Here is an 18,017-nt window from a genome sequence, read left to right on the forward strand (position 1 = left end):
AGAGCCAGAAGACAACTCTGAGCCATGGGGAGTGTTCACCACTACACCAGAAGAGACTGTATGCATCCTACCCTGGGATCCCCCTGCCCCAAGAAGCCCCACCCATTCTTGGAGTTCCATATGCCATCCTGGACAGCACCCCAAGGGCAGGGCCCAGGACACAGCCTGCAAATGATAAAGATAAAACCAGCTGCCTGTGGATGTGTCTTTCGAGAGTCATTAGCAAAGGCCTCTCAGAGCTCATTTTGGCTAGAGTTGGCAGCTTTTCTTCTGCCTGCCAATCAGATATCAACCACGCCCAGGGCCCCATGAGCCCCAAAAGACTGTTTTCACCAAGCTGGGTGGAGGCACCATTACATAAGGGTGAGTCTCATCAGTGCCAAGTGGCTGGAGCTGTTCCAACTCTCAGAAAATGTATACATTTCACCCTCTTTCCTCCAGTGCTGCCCCCTGCAAACCACAGCTCTATTACTGAGATGCAGCCTGCCTCCCTCCCTTCCATGGAGCACACATCCCTGAAGACCCCCAGGCAGAGCTGGCCTGGCTCCCCAGCCTGACTCTCCTGGTCACCTGCCGACCTCCTGCCCTGTCAGTGCACGTGGTCCATCAGGCATCCTCCTCCCTCTTCGGTCTTCACCTTGTGCTTGGCCTGAGCCCAGCAAGCATGGAATACAAAAAAGGGCAGGCTCCCAGGAGCCCCAGTTGTAGACTAGCCTGGGTGTGTATTAGCTGTGTAACCCACACAGGCTGGCACCATCTTTGGGCCTCAGTCCCCTCATCTGTAAAAGGGGCTGATAACATCCATATCACCTACTTCACACAGTCCTGAGGGGTGGGGTTACTGAGTTCACACAACTAAAGAAAAGCAGAAAACTCCAAGAAGTTCTGTTGATAGATACACTGAGAGCAGCCCCTGGAACAGCTACGATCCTCCATTTGGCGATAGGCCAGCTCCATTTGCTATCAGGAGCTGAGAGGGGTTCGAAGCAACCCCAGCTGCCCAACAAAATCATGAGCCCCTGCCTTGGGCTCCAGGGGTAGCCAGGGGCTCGGGGGCAAGGGAGCCCCCTAAGGACAAACTAGGACCACCAGTTTGGCTCCAACTAACGTTTTGGCCTTATCTCCCTCCCCCCACATACCTATAGTATAGCTAAAGTAGACCTTTCCCTTTCCCCCAAAACTTCCACCCTTGCCATGCCTCAGCTCAACCTGGCCCCTTTCCATGGAAGGCCCACCTGGAGAGCCTCCCTAGGAAAACAGCTCTCTTCCCACAAGACCTAGCTCAAATGCTACCAACTCTGAGGCTCCATGACCCTTTTACTCATCAAAACAAATTAAAACCCCCTTCTCCCTTTCAGTTCCCAGAGAGGTCTCATCATACATTTTTAGGGTTAGAGCTTTCGTATTTTGGCTCATAACTGTCTATGTCTAACCCAGAAGGAGAATTCACAGATTCCATAGTCACACCTGGGTTTAAACCCCAGCTCTACAACCTCTGCACACATTGAGCACAGGACAACTTTTCTAAGCTTCAAATTACTTACATGGAAAATGAATCTGGACAATGCCTACTGTTGGTGACTATGTGGAGAAATCAGAACTCTGAAACACTGCCAGGAGAAGCACACTCTGGGACAACCACTTTGGAAATCTGTTGGGCAGTTTCTATGGACATCCGTAAGGGAAATGCATGTAGATGCCTTCCAAAATGGCCCATGTCAGAATGTTCACGGCAGCATTATTAGTAATAACTAAAAATTGGAAACAACCAAATGGCCATCAATAGAAGAATAGATACGTAAATAGAGTTATACCCATGCAATAGAATTATTACACAACAATGAGAATAAATGAACTACGGCTACCTGCAACAACATAGATGAAACTCACAAGCCTAATAATGTTGAATGAAAGAAGCCAGACAGAAAAGATTACATACTGTGTGATTCCACTTAGGCAAAACTCACCTGTGGTGCTAAAAGTCAGAATAGTGGTTACCCCTGGGTGGGAGGTGATGTCTAGGACTCAAGGGGGTTTCAGGGTACAGGCAATGCTGTTTCTTGATCTGGGCAGTGGTTACATGGCTATGTGGTATGTACACTTACTTTATATACAATCAAGATTTTACATAATAAAATATGAGACTAATATCTACTTTCGGACAAAATGAGATATCATACGTAAAATGTTTTAAGTAGTGTCTAGATGGTTCCAACAAATGTGAATTCCTTCCCTCCTGCCTACTGTCTTGGAGCCCCATGAGGGCAGTGGTGGTGACATTCTCACCTCTGTCCCCTTGTAGCAGCTGGTAGACAGCAGGTGCTCCATAAATGTTGGTTGATTTAAATGTAGTGGCCCAGCCTCCATTCTCAAAGCCACTGCTCAGATGCTTCAAGTTAAAATAACCAATAACAACTTAAAGCCTCTTCCTGATATCTCTCCCCAAGATGAATTTGTGTTTTATCAATTTTCTCAATGTAGGAACATGAACTAAAGGGGAGAAACTCTGAGGTGGAATTATAATCACCAGTTAGGACCCAGAAAAGGCCCCAGGGCACAGGAACCTTTCGGGCCCTGAAAAGATGAAAGCACACGTCAGAGGGGAGGGACACAGCTACAGCTTTTGGTCAGAGGCACAGGCCATCAGCTCTAGACATTCCAAGGATGAAGCCCATCTTAATGCCCACATTTCTCTTAATGGAATCGCTAGAATTCATACTCCTGCCCCCAACTCTAATAATAAGCAACACTTCTGAGGGTTAACACAGGTTTCCTAGAACCTCACAAAAAGGGACCTCAAAGATCATTTAGGGGATTTTTAAACTCTGCTTCAGGAGCCACCGGCATGAGGAAGGGGAGGCACAGCAGCTCTACTTTATAACGTAAGTTAGGGCTCTGTGTAAGAATTCATGGCGGTCGGGGGGGGGGGGTGCGGGGTGGTTGAAAACCACTGGTGTCTGGCCTAACCCACTTGTTTTACAAAAGAAGGAAACTAAGGACCAGACAGGGGAAGGGACTTATTGAGTCACACAGCTAGTCCGCTCCAGCTGTTCTGCCCTGGGCGTCGATGACAGCACCCTCAACCCTGCTCATGCTGCTGAACATTCAGAGACCATCACACCACCTCACCCAATATAAGTCAGTGACATGGGACCACTGCAAGGGAGCAGGCATGATGGTCCTCTTATACCCCTCCCCATCACCCAGGCTCTGAGGAGGCCATCCACAGAAGGAAAGGGACCCTAGGGGCGCCTGGGTGGCTCAGTCGGTTGAGGTCTCGGCTCAGGTCATGATCTCACAGTTCGTGAGTTCGAGCCCTGCATCGGGCTCTGTGCTGACAACTCAGAGCCTGGAGCCTGCTTCCTATTCTGTGTCTCATTCTCTCTCTGCCCCTCCCCTGCTCATGCTCTGTCTCTCTCTGTCTCAAAAATAAATAAAACATTAAAAGAAAAATCTGAAAAAAAAAAAAAAAAAGGAAAGGGACTCCAGCATCACAGACCCCCTCCAGGCATTCAAGGCTTTGACGAACTCCAACCCCTGATAAAGAAACTTGGGCTCAGACATCAGCCATTTGCCGAAATTGACAAGAGAAAACCTCATTTTTCTAGTGAAGGTCCAGTCCATGTGCAGCCTGCTTGTTCACTCTCATGTCTAATAAGGAGGCAAATCTGAGGGAGGTGGTCAGGACAGTTCAGGTCTCATTCCTGCCAGCTGGAAACTTGCTCCAGACCAGCACCCACCCACCCTCATCCACACCCCTGCACCCTCTGCCCAAGCCTCTCCCAAAGCAGCTGAATTATCAGTGGGACCACTTTAGGTGTTAAAAACACATCTTAGAAGATGGGCGGTTTGGGGAAGAACAGGGCTCTGAAAGTATTTGTGAAGAGGCCAAGGCACCGGCTCCCCTTAATCACCAGGACTCTCCCAGAAATACCTTACATGGACGCAGCTGGGAATCAGAGTCAGAAACCATAGCAGCAGCCCCCAGCTGCCCTCGGCTGGATTCTAGAGAACAAGGTGTCAGGGGCTGTGTTCTCTCCACATGCCCCCAGAGACCTTCTTTCCACCTGCTTCTGAGGCAACCAGCTATGACTTCCTCTCTTCCAGGGTGTACCCCTAACGTACCACTACCTTCATGTCCTCAGTGTTCACCTCTTTCCTCCTTCCCAAAGTGAGAATACTTATTTCCACATGGCAAAGTCACAGTGAGGGCTAGCCAGACCCACACATGCCATGAGGCATCCACATTGCCTGGTCCAGAATCAGGGTCAACAACTGACAATGCCTTCCTTCCTTTGCCCTTCTACCCCAGACCCACTGACTACCCCCATGCCCACCGTAGCTCTGGCCTCGGTCTGGGCCCCTGACGATGGGGACCACAGCTTCATTCTGCCACAAGCAAGCTGACTATGTACGGAGCAGCCTTCTTGAAACGAGTCCTTGTGCAAATGGGGAGAGGAGGTGTGCGAGGTGGCCGTTGCTGAGAAGACTGGCCCCTCTCCTCCCGGGAATCCGTAGTGCTCTCTCCATTAAGGCGCCCTACGTTGATGAAAGTCTGTCTCTATCTCTCGCCTGGGTGCCAGGCCTCGGCCCGCTGCCCCCACCCGGTCCCTCGGGTCAAAGTGCCAGGCTTCGGAGCGAGGCCCTCTGGGGCGCTGCGGGCAGGTCCAGGGCCGGCCACAGCGCCAAGGGCAAGGCCGGCCATACCCGGGGGGGTGGCGTCAGGGACCGGGGCGGCGGGCTTGGGGAACCCGAGACAGATCCCGGGACCAATCTGTCCCCGCCAGCCTCAGCCCCGCGCGCCCCGTCCCGCCCGTCGAGCCCGCACACGGGCGCTACTCACGGCGGGAGGCTGCGCTGGGCGGGCACGGCGAGCACGGCAGGCGCGACCGGGTGCGCGGCGCTCGTCTCTGCTCTCCGGCCGCCCGCCCGCGGAGCCGCTGAGGAGCCGAGGGGGCGGAGCGGCCTGCCCGGTCCCAGGCGCCGGCTGGAGGCGCTCCCGGCCTCCCCGGGACGGGGCTCGGGGCGCCCCCTGCTGGGAGCCCCCTCCGGACAGCCCCGAGGTGAGGGCCGACAGCCTTCCACCAGGTCCGGCGACGCTTCCAGGAGTCAAGGGAGAGAGCCAGGGGCAAGACCGTCCAGGCGTCCTTACCGGCTCTGAGGTTCACAAGCTGTGTGGCCTTGGGCAGGTCAACGAACCTCTCCAAGCTTTATCTGGAAAACGATTTAAATGAGCTGCTGATAATGTGACGTAGCCTGGCACAATCGCTCAGACAATGTTATTTCCTTGTCCCTCCACCCCTAACCTCCACACCCCCCGCCCCCGACACGCACACTGTGAAAGAGGAAGTCCCACTAGGGAATAGGCCGTTTCCTCCCTCCCAGCCAGAAGGCTCCCTGACATATTCTTCTGGGAACCTCACCACCCACGTTTCATAGCTGGGTGGGGGCTGAGATGGTGAGGGACACTCCCCTCCTCACCACCAAGCCCCAGCTTGGAAGCAGCCTAACCTCCTTCGCCCTCCGTACCCCCAGCCTCTGCAAGGTTGGTAAGTGAAGCCCCGCATCACCATCAAGCCTTCCTTAATAAAGGACTTGGCAGTGGATTCCTCCTCTCGTCCTTCTGCCAAGAATCCCAGGAGGGGAAAAGAAGAGTGAGAGTGGAGAGGGTGATGGGAAGAAGGAAGCGGAAACAGAATCACAGCCAAGACAGAACTTACTTCAAGACAAGAGACTGTTTAGCCAAAGGAAATGGAGGCCCCTTCCCAGAGTTTCCATCCCTAAGTCATCCACAGGGCTCCTCAAGACAGTCCTAGAGGAGAAGGTGTTAGATTCAGAGCTCTGCCCTTTGGTTCAAAGCCCCGCTCTGTCTTTCCCCATGTATTGTCTTAGGCATGGCACCCGAGCTTTTCCTTCATCAGTTAAGTGGGGCAAACAACCCTTCTTAGAGTGTCTAATGGAGCTCACATGGGGCTGAAACAAAAGCATGTGCAAGTTGCATCTACAGGACCTCCACCAGTGTGGGCAACCCCGCCCCCCAGCTGACCAGTGCCTGAGACAGCCCAGAAAAAGACCGCAGAACTTCCTTGTTTATAAACTTTCACATCCCAGGACAGTGCAGGCCCTGAGTCTCCTGTCCCAAGAACACCATGCTACCTGGAGTAATACCCAAGACCAGAGGTGGCTTCCAATGTCAGTGACAGAGAAGGATACCCACTGAGCTTTCATCAGCATAGGGCGACCCTTCATCCTCACAGTACCCTCAAAACACACACACACACTCACACACACACACCGCCCATTTCCAGTCATCTACTGCTATGTAAAAACCACCTCAGCCTTGGTGGCTTGAAACAGCAATCTTGTCAGGCTCACAAATTCTGAGGGTCAGGAATTCAGACATTGCACAATTTGGCTTATCTCTGCTCCACAGTGTCTGGGGCTTCAACTGGGAAGACTTGAGTAGTTGGGAATGACTTGAATGGCTGGGAGATGGAATATTCTGGAGGCTTCTTCATTCACATCATAGCCTGGGCTATGATGCATCCAAGCTGGACTTGGCCAACACTGCCAGAACACCTACATGTAGCCTCTCCATCACTTCCCCTCCGAGCCTCATGCTTAACACCTAATGTGCAACAACAGCATTCCCCTTGCATGAAGTAATTCTTAGATTTGATACTTGGCAAATTAGTCAAAGAACATTGCAGCTGGAAGGGTCATTATCAATCACCCCAACCAGCCTGTCATTTTTCAGATGAGGAAACTGAGGCTCAGAAAAGAAAAAGTGACTTGCCCAAGGTCACACAGCTGGTAAGAGGCAGAGCCAGGATTAGAACCAGGCCTCTGCCAGATTCTGTTTGGTGTGCTTTCCACTGTAATTGTCAAATGCAAGTGCCTAAGGAGATACCATCTGGAAATGCATTTTTTGCTTAAGATTGAGTGAGCTTATCAGACCCTCATCTGACAGCAGCGACAGGACATTGAGCACTGAACATAGGACCAGAGTGGCAGTGGGCAGAGAAGGAAAGGTCCCAAGGGTGGGAGCGACAGTGCACATATTCCATAATGAAACCAGAGGAAGGGCCAGGTAAGAATCAAGCAATTCCACTCCAGCTCCTGCATGGTTCCAACAGCTGAGAAAATAGTACAAATGCCTCACTCTGGCAGTTAAAGCTCCAGCCTACATTTTCCAGGCCTACACATACATCCTCTTCCGTCCTGTGGATGCACATCCAGCTCTTTGCCAGGTTGGATTATTGGCTGTTCCTACATCCATGTTTTTGTTTAAGCCACTCCACTCACCCACCCCCATCCCATCCTACAAAATCATACCCCTCCTTCAAGGGCCCTCTCAGGTATCATATCTTCCACGGAAACCTTCCTGATCTACCTCCAGCTGGCTTTCTCCCCTGAACCCCACCGCTCTTGGTTTGCACCTAATTGGCATTCCCCTTCCCCTGTTTTAGTTATCATTAGTGCCCACTTCTCTTTGCCTTTAGGGCAAGGACAATGGCTTGCTCATCTCTGTACTGAGGCAATGTCTGATATCTCCAACCCAATAAAGTTTGTTAAATTGGATTGCTAGAATGTAAATGTCTCAAGACCACAACTGTCTTGTTTCTGTTGTCCCCCAGGGATACCGAAGTACCTGGCACTTAGTGATCATATGTTGGATGGAGAGATGTACGGTTCATTTCTTCCAACATGTGCCATCTCAGTGCCAAGAACTTTACTTCAAGGTAGATGCAATTATCCCTTTTTACAGATGTAGTAACTGAGGTTTGGGGAAGTTGACTTGCCCACCAAGCTCACCCAACTTGTAAGAGGCTGAGTGTGCTGTGAATCTGGCCTGTCCATCTCCAAAATCCAGGATCTTTCTGCTCCTCTGCCCCTTCCACACACTGCTCTCCATGGAAACTTGAAAGTATCCTAAAACCGTGTCAGTACAGGGGTTCTCATCCATGGCTGCCCATCAGAATTGCCTGAGAGTATTTAATAATCCTCATGCTCAGACTATACCCCTCACCAATTACATTGGAACCTCTAGAAGTAGAATCTGGGCATCAGTAGTGGTTAAAAGTCCCCAAGTGATTCCAGTGTACAGGTTGAGAACCACTTTGTTCATGTCACAGAGACCCGGGGAAATGAAAGCATCCTCCATCAGCCCACCAAACTGCAAACACATCTGAGCACCTGCTTTGTGCAAGATTCTCCAAGGGACTGTGAGATGGGTGAGTCACAGGAGCTTGAAGCTTCCACAGGGAATAAGCCCACAGGGAAAGAGGTAACCGTAGCAAGCAGCAGAGGGCAATGAACATGGCGATATCCTAAAGCACACTTTGGTGCCTGGCAAGTTTACAGAGCCTAACAACCTGCTGGCAAGGAGACAGGGCAGGGATTAAGCTGCTGCACAAGTCGGCTGGGGCAGCTGGCGCTGGAGTCTATACAGAGAGTGCAGAGTTTGAGGATTAAATGATGCCACAAGCCTGAGTGCGGATCCCAGCATGTAATTCACTTACTGTGTGATCTAGGGCAAGCTTCTTGATCCCTCTGTGTCTCATTATCCCCAACGGCCAAGTGGAGCTAAGAATAGCGTTGTGGATGTTCAACAACATATATTCATTAGAGATATATGTGAAGGACTTAGATCAGGGTCTAGCATGTGGCAGAGTGCTCAATGAGTATTAGCTGTTTTAATTTTTCCTTTAATGTCTGGTGTGAGCTTCCCTAGAGGAAGAAATGGATCTTAGCCATCTTTGTACCCGACCCAGCACCAGCCTGGCCCAGAGGAGGTTCTTAGCAAGTGTCACATGAAGTCTGGAATGCAGGCTTCTTGACAATGGGCCCAGCACTGACTCCTTTCTTAGGCTATTGGAGCAGGCCAGGGGAGGGCACAGGTGGTTCCTCCCTGGCTGGCTGGCTTGCCTCTTGGGTAGGAGGCAGGCAGGAAGCCTCCTCCTCCCAAAGGTGGCCTGGTAGCCTGGCTTCTCAGCCCTTCCCAGCCCTGCCCACCCTGCCCTGTGCCCTCTGCTCTCCCACACCCAGCCAGGCAATGTCGAGGGTGTGGAGCAGGCCTGGAAGCCGTTCCTGTTTCCTCCCTCAGGAGGCCCACGGGATCCTGAAGCCAAAGGTGGCTGCTTCAACATCTAGCCTTACTGGACTCAGCGAGGCCTTGACCCCACCAATGAAGGGGCTGGGGTGTGGGAAGCCTTGTCTTTTCCTGGAAACCCAGAGGATGGGGATTTCCTGGGCACGTGTACATGCTCATTCACTCTGCAAACATTCAAGGGTGCCTCCTGGGGCTGGATGCTGTTAGGGGCAAGTATAGACTCAGTGCTCAGAAGTGTCAGGAGGCTAGAGTAGTCTAGCAGGCATCATGAGGGGCTTGAGGGGAAGGAGAGGCTTGATTCAAACTTGAAAGAAGAGGACCAAGTGAGTAGGAGGTAGAGGGAAAGGGAGCACATTAGGTGGGAGTAGCTGTGTGGACAAAGGGCTGGGTGTATGGAACCACCTGCCATTTACTGCCCCAACCCCCACCTGAGCCAGCATAGGGGTCACACTGTAGGATCATGACCCAGGCATTTGCCACCACCTTCACTCTGGGGCAGAGGTTGCTGGCATGCACACTGAGTTCTTGGAGAAGGCCCCCAAATTATGCCTACCTTTAGGGCTACAAATTTCACCTACTTACTACTCTAGGCTCGGGGATCAAGTAGCCCTATTTATATTCCTGTCCAGCCACTTTCTAGGGAAATCACTTTCCTTCTCTGAGCTTCAGTTGCCTCATCTATAAAATGGGAATAATTACACCTTTTCCCTCAGGGTTGATGTGAGGACCAGACAAAATATTTGAGAAAGCACTGGTACAAATGTCACCTTCCCTCCCCAAATGGGTGCGTCCCTCTCTCAAAACAGTCTGTCACTTGTGCCATATCTCTCAGGCCATGTTGTTCCTGCAACTCTATGAAATACTTTCTTCGTTTGACCTTCCTTTATCTAAGACTCAGCCCAATTCCAGCCTCATTCATTTTTCAAAATTTGCTGGTGCCCATCATGGGCCAGGCCCTGGGTTGGTCCCTGAGAGAAGTGAGACACAGGCCCTGCTCTTCAGGAGCTCAAAGCCAAGAAGAGAAGCTGTCCTGGAAACAAAGTTCCAGAACCCCCTATGCTCTGGGGCCAGGCCAGAGCCCAGGCAGGGACCCAGAGGAGCCCAGGGGTGGGAGGGAGGGTCCCTGAGTGCTGGGGGCTGGGGCAGGAAGGTTCCTCTTAAGAGGGAGCTCTTCCTCAATGTCACAATTATATCTGCTGAGCTGAAGATAAGATTTCACCTTCCCATGTTTGTTAATGGGTCCTTTGAGTCTCTCCCGCCATCCTTCCCACACTTTGCTGGTGATGTGCTTAGACCCATCAGAGGCCTTTCATGGATCCATGAGGGAAGGATGGGGAAGACAACATTTCCTCCCCCAACCCCCTCTGAAAAGAAACTCCAGGGCCAGACCTGGTCATTCTGCAGTGGCTCCTGCCACACCCATGGCTGATCCCTGACCTCCGTATGGGCTGACCCTCCAACTCAGAGCTCCTGACCTGCCCTCCCTGGTCTGTATGCTGACTCCATCCCAGCTGAGCCCAGGTCCTGACCCAGTTATAAGCAGCTGCATCCGGGAAAACAAAGGCAAAAAGGCCAAAACCAGCTGTCCACAGTGGCCTCTGTCCCAAACAGAACTGGGCCTCCTTCCTCACCAGAACTGTTCTCCAGTGTAAGGGACCCCAGACCTCCTCAGCTCTTTCCTCTGAGGTTTCCTAGCCTCTCAGCCTTGGTTTCTGTTACTCCATCCACATAGAATATGTTCATCTTTCTACTCAAATCAAACCAACATTTATAGAGAATCTGCCCTGAGTCAGGCACTGTACTGAGTTTTCCTGTTATTTCATTTAATCCCCAAGTTGAATATTTGTATAGACTGATAGTATTTTTATTATATATATTTATTATCTTTATTATATTTTATTATATTATATAAACTGAAACTCAAAGAATGTAGTAGGCATTTGATTTGTTTTGACTGTCCAATGTCCAATGCCTTCCTCCCATTTGGGAGGGAACAACTATGGTGGCAGTACTAGGGTATACACAGAGATGATGAACCATCTCCCACCAAAACTGTAGGGAGAAAATCCTCCTTCTTCCAACCCAGTCTTCATGAGACTAGGCTTGGCCAATCACATACTTCTGCCCAGCACTTTGGATCTCAAGTGAGTACTGCCAAGATGTTCATTGGGCAGCAGCAGCAGTGGAGACATGCTGGACAGATGGTTCCAACCTCTAGAGCCTCTTTGGTTCCTCCTATTCCAGCGTCTCTTTGATTCTGAGTCCCTCTAGCCTTACAGGGAATCCTTTTGTGCTAAGTTGGCAACAACCAGCACAACTGGAAGAGACAGGAACGTGCTCAATGGTGAAGGGCCAGGAACCAAATGAAGACATTTTCCTTCACACCTGGAGTTTTCTACCTTGTCACGGAGTTTCCAACACAAGAGAGAAGTGGATGGAGCTCCCAGGATGACCGTGAAGGGGACCCCAAGGTTGACAGTGTGCAGCAGGCCTCGAAGGCAACCATTTGAGATTAGAGCAGAGGGAACAGAGGGCTTCAAGAGTGGTGGCTCCAAGAGAGAAGTGAAATTGATACACTGGGCAATGTGTTTTAACCTGTTGAGTGGTGCTCTTTGAGAGGAAAATTTGGGGATGCATCGTACACACAAAAAAATTAAATGAATAAAAATGACAAAGTGACTATTAATTCCAGAAAATAACAAAAAAGTATGTAAGTAACGAAGTGTTCATCGCAATACACCACAGCTCAGCTCTGAGCTCTGAATAAATATTTACATGTTGTAAAATGTGAATTATAAATTTTTATCTTCTCTCAATAGAGAGAAGGTTGCAGGATGGGGAAAACTATGAGCATTAAGCCTTCATCTTTCATCATAGGAAATCAATAGATATATTAAATTGAAAAGTTATTAAATAGGATTATAAATATGTTTTTTGGTTATATGGTGCTGAATAACAAAAGGTGGGATGGAGCCTCACATCGGGCTCTGCATTGAACATGGAGCCTGCTTAGTATTCTCTTTCTCTCTCTCTCTCTAAAAAAGAAAATATATTTTTAAATATTTTTTAAAAACACAGCCCATGGTATCAGAGTTCATAGTCTTCATAGTCACTAATAATAACTGAACACTTACTGTGCACCAATCACTTATTATTATAATCTCCATTCTATAAATGAGGCTTAGTGAGACTCACACAGTTAACATGAAGCAGAGAGAGGGTTTACACTCAGGCAGTCTGACTCCACAGCCCCAATTATGCCATACCCCAAATCTCCAAGTTCTGCATTGAACAGTAGGGAGAGCAGGAGTTGGGGAGCAGTGTATGGTGTGACAGGATCAATCACAAAATACCACACCAAGCACAGCGGGGCCGATAGGCCCCTCCCTTATTCTTCCACCTATCCACTGGCTAGAGTATACAGCTTTGAATTTGAGAGAAAGCCTGAGAATAATTTTATGCGAAAAAGAGAACAACCTACCTTCCTGACAGGGTGGTGGGGACCCTTGGCAGAAGCAGAGCAGAGGTAAGCCTGGCCCTCCATGAGGGGCAGAGGGCAGAAAAGGATAGCTTCATCTAGCAGTGAAATACACCACAGTGTATCATGCTCAGAGTAAAAGTCTACTTATTGAAAGGGTGGGCCTACGCCAGCCGACTCCATCTTGTTCTGTGTCCTTCACCTTGACCACACCTCCTCCCCTTGAATAACCCCCCCCTCACCTGCCTAACAGGACTCGGACCCTTCCCCAGGACCCTTCCCCAGCCAATCGGCTGAGGCCATAGCCATTACCTCACCAACTGCCCCCAGGCCCCAATAAAACCTTTGTCCTTTTGAAACTCGCTCTCTTTCCCTGGTATTTCACCGCTGCCTCGGTGCAGGTAGGGGATTGAGCTCGAGCTAGCTCGAATAAAGGCTCTTTGCTTTTGCATCGGACTCGGCTCCCTAGTGGTCTTTGGGGATCACGAATTCTGGGCATAACATTTGGGGGCTCGGCCCGGGATCCCCAAGAACCCCGAGGGACCCCCGACCCGGAGAGCCTGACTGGCCACGGTTAGTGTCTGTTTGTTCTGTCTTTTCTGTGTGAGCTCATTTCTGGAATTCTGGTAGTGTCCGATGCGGTCTAAGTGGACGCACTGGAGGACCACGGGCCGGGAGTTTCGGAAGACGTTCCGATTCTCCCTTCTGGAGGGACGTGGAATCCCCTCAAAGGTCTGAGACGAGGCGGGTCGCTCCCGCTGGTCGGCGTGAGGCCGTCGTCTTTGGAGGGACGTGGAATCCCCTCATCGGTTTTGGAGGGACATGGAATCCCCTCAAAGGTCTAAGCTAGCTTGCAGTTTTGCTTCCATGGAGTTGGAAGACTTTCTAAGGGCCCTCTGTTTGTCTGTTTTTGTGTTTCTCTGTTTTGTTCTGTGGACTTACTGGACGGACGTTATGGGACAGACTCAGACTACTCCTCTAAGTATTATGATTGATCACTTTAAGGATGTGAGGGGAAGAGCTAACAACCTCAGTGTGGAAGTCCGAAAGGGTCGGTTGCAGTTTTTTTCTTCTAGCGAGTGGCCAACTTTCAATGTCGGATGGCCACCAGAGGGGACCTTCGACCTCCCTACCATCCACCGAGTCAGGAGTATCATCTCTCAGCCTAAGGCGGGCCATCTTGATCAGCTCCCTTACATTATCACTTGGCGGGACCTTGTAGAAGACCCACCCTCTTGGCTTAAGCCCTTCCTAACCCTGCTCCCTCCGGAGCCAAAACCCATTCTTGCTTTGCAGGAGACAGAGAAGAGGAAAAGTCCTACCCAGCCTTCAGCACCCCTCTACCCTGTCCTACAGGGGGGTACTGAAGAAGAATTAATTTTTCCTCCCCCATATAACCCCTCTAGGATGCCGGAAGAACACCATCCTCCCCCTCCGGGGGAGGCAGACGCTGTTCTGAGAGCGGGAGGCGGAAACGCTCCAGGGGGAAGCCCGCCCTTTACCAGACAAAGGGCTCAGAGGGGGCAATCCGCCTCCGCCGCCGACTCCACTATTCTGCCCCTGCGAGCCACCGGACCCCCAGACGCGGAGGGGAATCAGCCCCATCACTATTGGCCTTTCGCCACTAGTGACCTCTACAATTGGAAAGCTCAGAATCCTAAGTTTTCCGAGAAACCGGCAGGGCTTATTGATTTATTAGACTCTGTTCTTTTTACCCATCAGCCCACGTGGGATGATTGCCAGCAGCTTTTGCAGGTCCTGTTCACGACTGAAGAAAGAGAAAGAATCCTCAGTGGGGCCCGAAAACTAGTTCCAGGCGCAGACGGGAATCCCACCACCAACCAGGCTCAGATAGATGCCTCCTTCCCCTTAACTCGGCCCCAGTGGGATTTCAACACGGCAGAAGGTAAGGAGAGGCTCCGGGTCTACCGCCAGACTCTAATGGGGGGTCTCCGAATGGCTGCTAGAAAGCCAACCAATTTGGCCAAGGTAGGAAATGTACAACAGGGAAAAGATGAATCTCCGGCTGCCTTTTTAGAACGGATCATGGAGGCATTCCGTACCTATACCCCCATGGATCCAGAGGCTCCGGAAAGCAAGGCAGCTGTTATCATGGCCTTTGTAAACCAATCGGCCATAGACATTAGGAGAAAATTACAGAAAATAGATAGACTAGGAGAAAAAAGTCTGCAGGACTTACTGGTGGTAGCCGAAAAGGTATATAATAACCGGGAGCCTCCTGAGGACAAGCAGGCTCGCGCCATGGCGGCTGCCAGCAGTAAGCAGACTCGAGACCTGGCCAGAATACTACTAGCTACCACTGCTGACTTCCCCGAGGAACGAGACCGCCGTCTCCGGCAGCTGGCAGACGACACAAGAAAAGGTAAAAGCACCAAGGGGGGGGAAGCAGAGGCTGCAGAAGGATCAGTGCACATACTGCAAGGAGATAGGGCATTGGGCCCGAGATTGTCCAAAAAGAGCTGGCGGGAAGGGAAGCAAGACTGATCGAGTAAAAGTCCTAGAGCTGGATGAACTAAGTGATTAGGGGAGTCAGGGTTCGGACCCTCTCCCCGAACCCAGGGTAACTCTTAAAGCGGAGGGGACCCCTATCGACTTCCTTGTCGACACCGGAGCACAACATTCGGTCCTCCGCACCCCACAAGGAAAACTAGCTAGCAAGAAGTCCTGGGTACAAGGGGCAACTGGTATGAGCCAGTATTCATGGACTACCCGAAGAACAGTAGATTTGGGAACGGGCCGGGTATCCCACTCCTTTATGGTAATACCAGAATGCCCCTACCCGCTGTTAGGACGGGACTTACTGACCAAGATTGGAGCTCAGATAACTTTCAGACAAGGGGGGCCTCAGGTCACCGATGGCAAGGGCCACCCCATCCAGGTCCTGACCATGAAACTGGAGGATGAATACCTCCTCCACCAGGAGGCGCTCCCGAGAGAGGATAATATAGACAGATGGCTACAAGAATTCCCCTCGGTTTGGGCAGAGACAGGGGGGATGGGACTAGCCGCTCACAGGACCCCAGTCCTGGTAGAGCTCAAGCCAGGAGAGAGTCCGGTAAGGATCAAACAATACCCCATGTCTCAGGAGGCCTGGAAGGGGATCCAGCCACACATCCGGAGACTACGAAGCCTAGGGGTACTAGTTCCTTGCCAGTCTGCCTGGAACACCCCCTTACTGCCGGTCAAAAAGCCTCACACAAATGACTACCGACCGGTACAAGACCTCCGGGAAGTAAATAAGAGGGTCGTGGACATACACCCAACTGTTCCCAACTCATATACTCTCTTGAGCTCCTTGGCGCCCTCCAGGGTCTGGTATACTGTACTAGATTTAAAGGACGCCTTCTTCAGTCTGCCGTTGGCACCCCAGAGCCAACCCTTGTTCACCTTCGAGTGGCATGATCCAGAGGAGGGCTACAATGGGCAACTCACCTGGACACGGTTACCTCAGGGATTCAAAAATTCACCCACCATCTTCGACGAGGCACTACACAAGGACCTGGTATTTACAGACACCTTCTCTGGCTGGGTGGAGGCATACCCAACCAAGCATGAAACGGCTCAGACGGTGGCTAAGAAGCTACTAGAAGACATCTTACTCAGGTATGGTTTTCCTGCCACGGTAGGATCAGACAATGGACCAGCTTTTATCTCGCAGGTAACACAGGCAGTAGCCAAGGCAGTGGGGGCAAACTGGAAATTACATTGTGCTTATAGGCCCCAGAGCTCAGGACAGGTAGAAAGAATGAATAGAACCCTAAAAGAGACCCTTACCAAATTAACCATGGAGACTGGCGGGGACTGGGTGACTCTCCTACCGTACGCCCTTTACCGGGTTAGAAACACTCCTTACACTCTGGGTTTTACTCCCTACAAGATCATGTTTGGCAGGCCACCCCCTGTTATTCCCAGCCTTCGAGCTGAACTTATTGCTGAGTTTAAAGATCAAGAAATTTTTCTTTCCTCGAGCGGGCTCCAGAGGGCGCACGAGGACATTTGGCCGCGCCTCTGTGCCATCTACGAGGCTGGGATGAGGCTGGCCCGATCCCGACACCTCATTAGTACAGGCCGGGAGACTGGGTCTACGTCAAGAGGCACCACCGAGAAACTCTCGAGCCGCGCTGGAAGGGACCCTACATCGTGGTGTTGACAACCCCCACCGCTCTCAAGGTAGACGGCATCGCGACCTGGGTCCATCACACCCACGCTCAGCCAGCGGACCCCTCCTCGATCCAGAATGACGTTGTCACGCGATGGGCCATCAGTCGGGACCAACACAACCCGCTCAAGCTCAAGCTACAGCGCATTTGACCTACCTAATATTGGTAACTCTGTTAACTCTGCTTGTCATTGCTCATGCTGCCGGGAGTCCCCACGCCCCCCAAAACATCACCTGGCAGATCATAGACACCAGCTCGGGGACAATACTTACTCAGACATCCCAGAGCCACCCCAGGGACACTTGGTTCCTAGAACTTTGCGTAAACCTCCAAACTCTGTTCCCCTTGTCACCATAAATGCAGCCGGTCCCATGATTGGGTCCCTAAGCTACATGACAAGGGGGGAATGAAAGGGTGGGCCTACGCCAGCCGACTCCATCTTGTTCTGTGTCCTTCACCTTGACCACACCTCCTCCCCTTGAGTAACCCCCCCTCACCTGCCTAACAGGACTCGGACCCTTCCCCAGGACCCTTCCCCAGCCAATCGGCTGAGGCCATAGCCATTACCTCACCAACTGCCCCCAGGCCCCAATAAAACCTTTGTCCTTTTGAAACTCGCTCTCTTTCCCTGGTATTTCACCGCTGCCTCGGTGCAGGTAGGGGATTGAGCTCGAGCTAGCTCGAATAAAGGCTCTTTGCTTTTGCATCGGACTCGGCTCCCTAGTGGTCTTTGGGGATCACGAATTCTGAGCATAACACTTATCTTGGCAGTTTGTCCCCAACCTTCTGGTCCCTACCCAGTCCTCAATAGGAAAGCTAGACTAACAACACACCCAACCCACTTACACAGTTTGTAAACTGGAAAATAAAGAAGTCTCCAAGAGCAAAACAAAAAGATGTGTAATATGAAGACATGTTCAGAAGCATAGAGAATATATCTAGGGAGTCCAACATTAGTCTAAAATGAGTATTCAAGGAGAAGGAAAAATAATAGAAGATATACTAAAAGAAAATTATCTTTGGCAAAAAATTTAAAAAAAAGATAAAAATCTTCAGATTTAAAGGAACCCATCAAGGGCCAAGAAGGGTTAATGAAAAACATATCTATACCAAGGCACATCATGATGATATTTTAGAACCCTAAGAATAAAGAAAAAAATCCTAAAAGAATTCAGAGGGGAAAAGCATCTTGCCTCAAGAATACAAATCAGACGAACAACAGACTTCTCTTTTATCAAACCAAACT

The 18,017-nt window shown here is 50.8% G+C and overlaps 1 protein-coding gene across 6 annotated transcripts in view; it reads right to left on the reverse strand.

Moving 5' to 3' along the window:
- Positions 1-5,245, reverse strand: part of DAPK2 (death associated protein kinase 2) — a 119,922-nt gene extending 114,677 nt beyond the window's left edge. Inside the window, exon 1 of one of the 6 annotated variants that reach the window (XM_040492933.1) lies at positions 4,338-4,682. In XM_040492933.1, the coding sequence (XP_040348867.1) occupies positions 4,338-4,388 (51 nt within the window). In that variant the 5' untranslated portion in view covers positions 4,389-4,682. Of the gene's footprint in view, positions 1-1,544; positions 1,841-4,337; positions 4,811-4,843; positions 4,973-5,152 lie in introns of those variants that run through there. The other 5 variants (XM_040492929.1, XM_040492931.1, XM_040492930.1 and 2 more) reach the window with 5 other exon arrangements.
- Positions 5,246-18,017: the final 12,772 nt, after the last annotated feature.

The sequence above is a fragment of the Herpailurus yagouaroundi genome, unplaced genomic scaffold (genome assembly GCF_014898765.1).
Source record: "Herpailurus yagouaroundi ecotype Mexico unplaced genomic scaffold, PumYag 184, whole genome shotgun sequence".
In the NCBI taxonomy this organism is placed as follows: domain Eukaryota; kingdom Metazoa; phylum Chordata; class Mammalia; order Carnivora; family Felidae; genus Herpailurus; species Herpailurus yagouaroundi.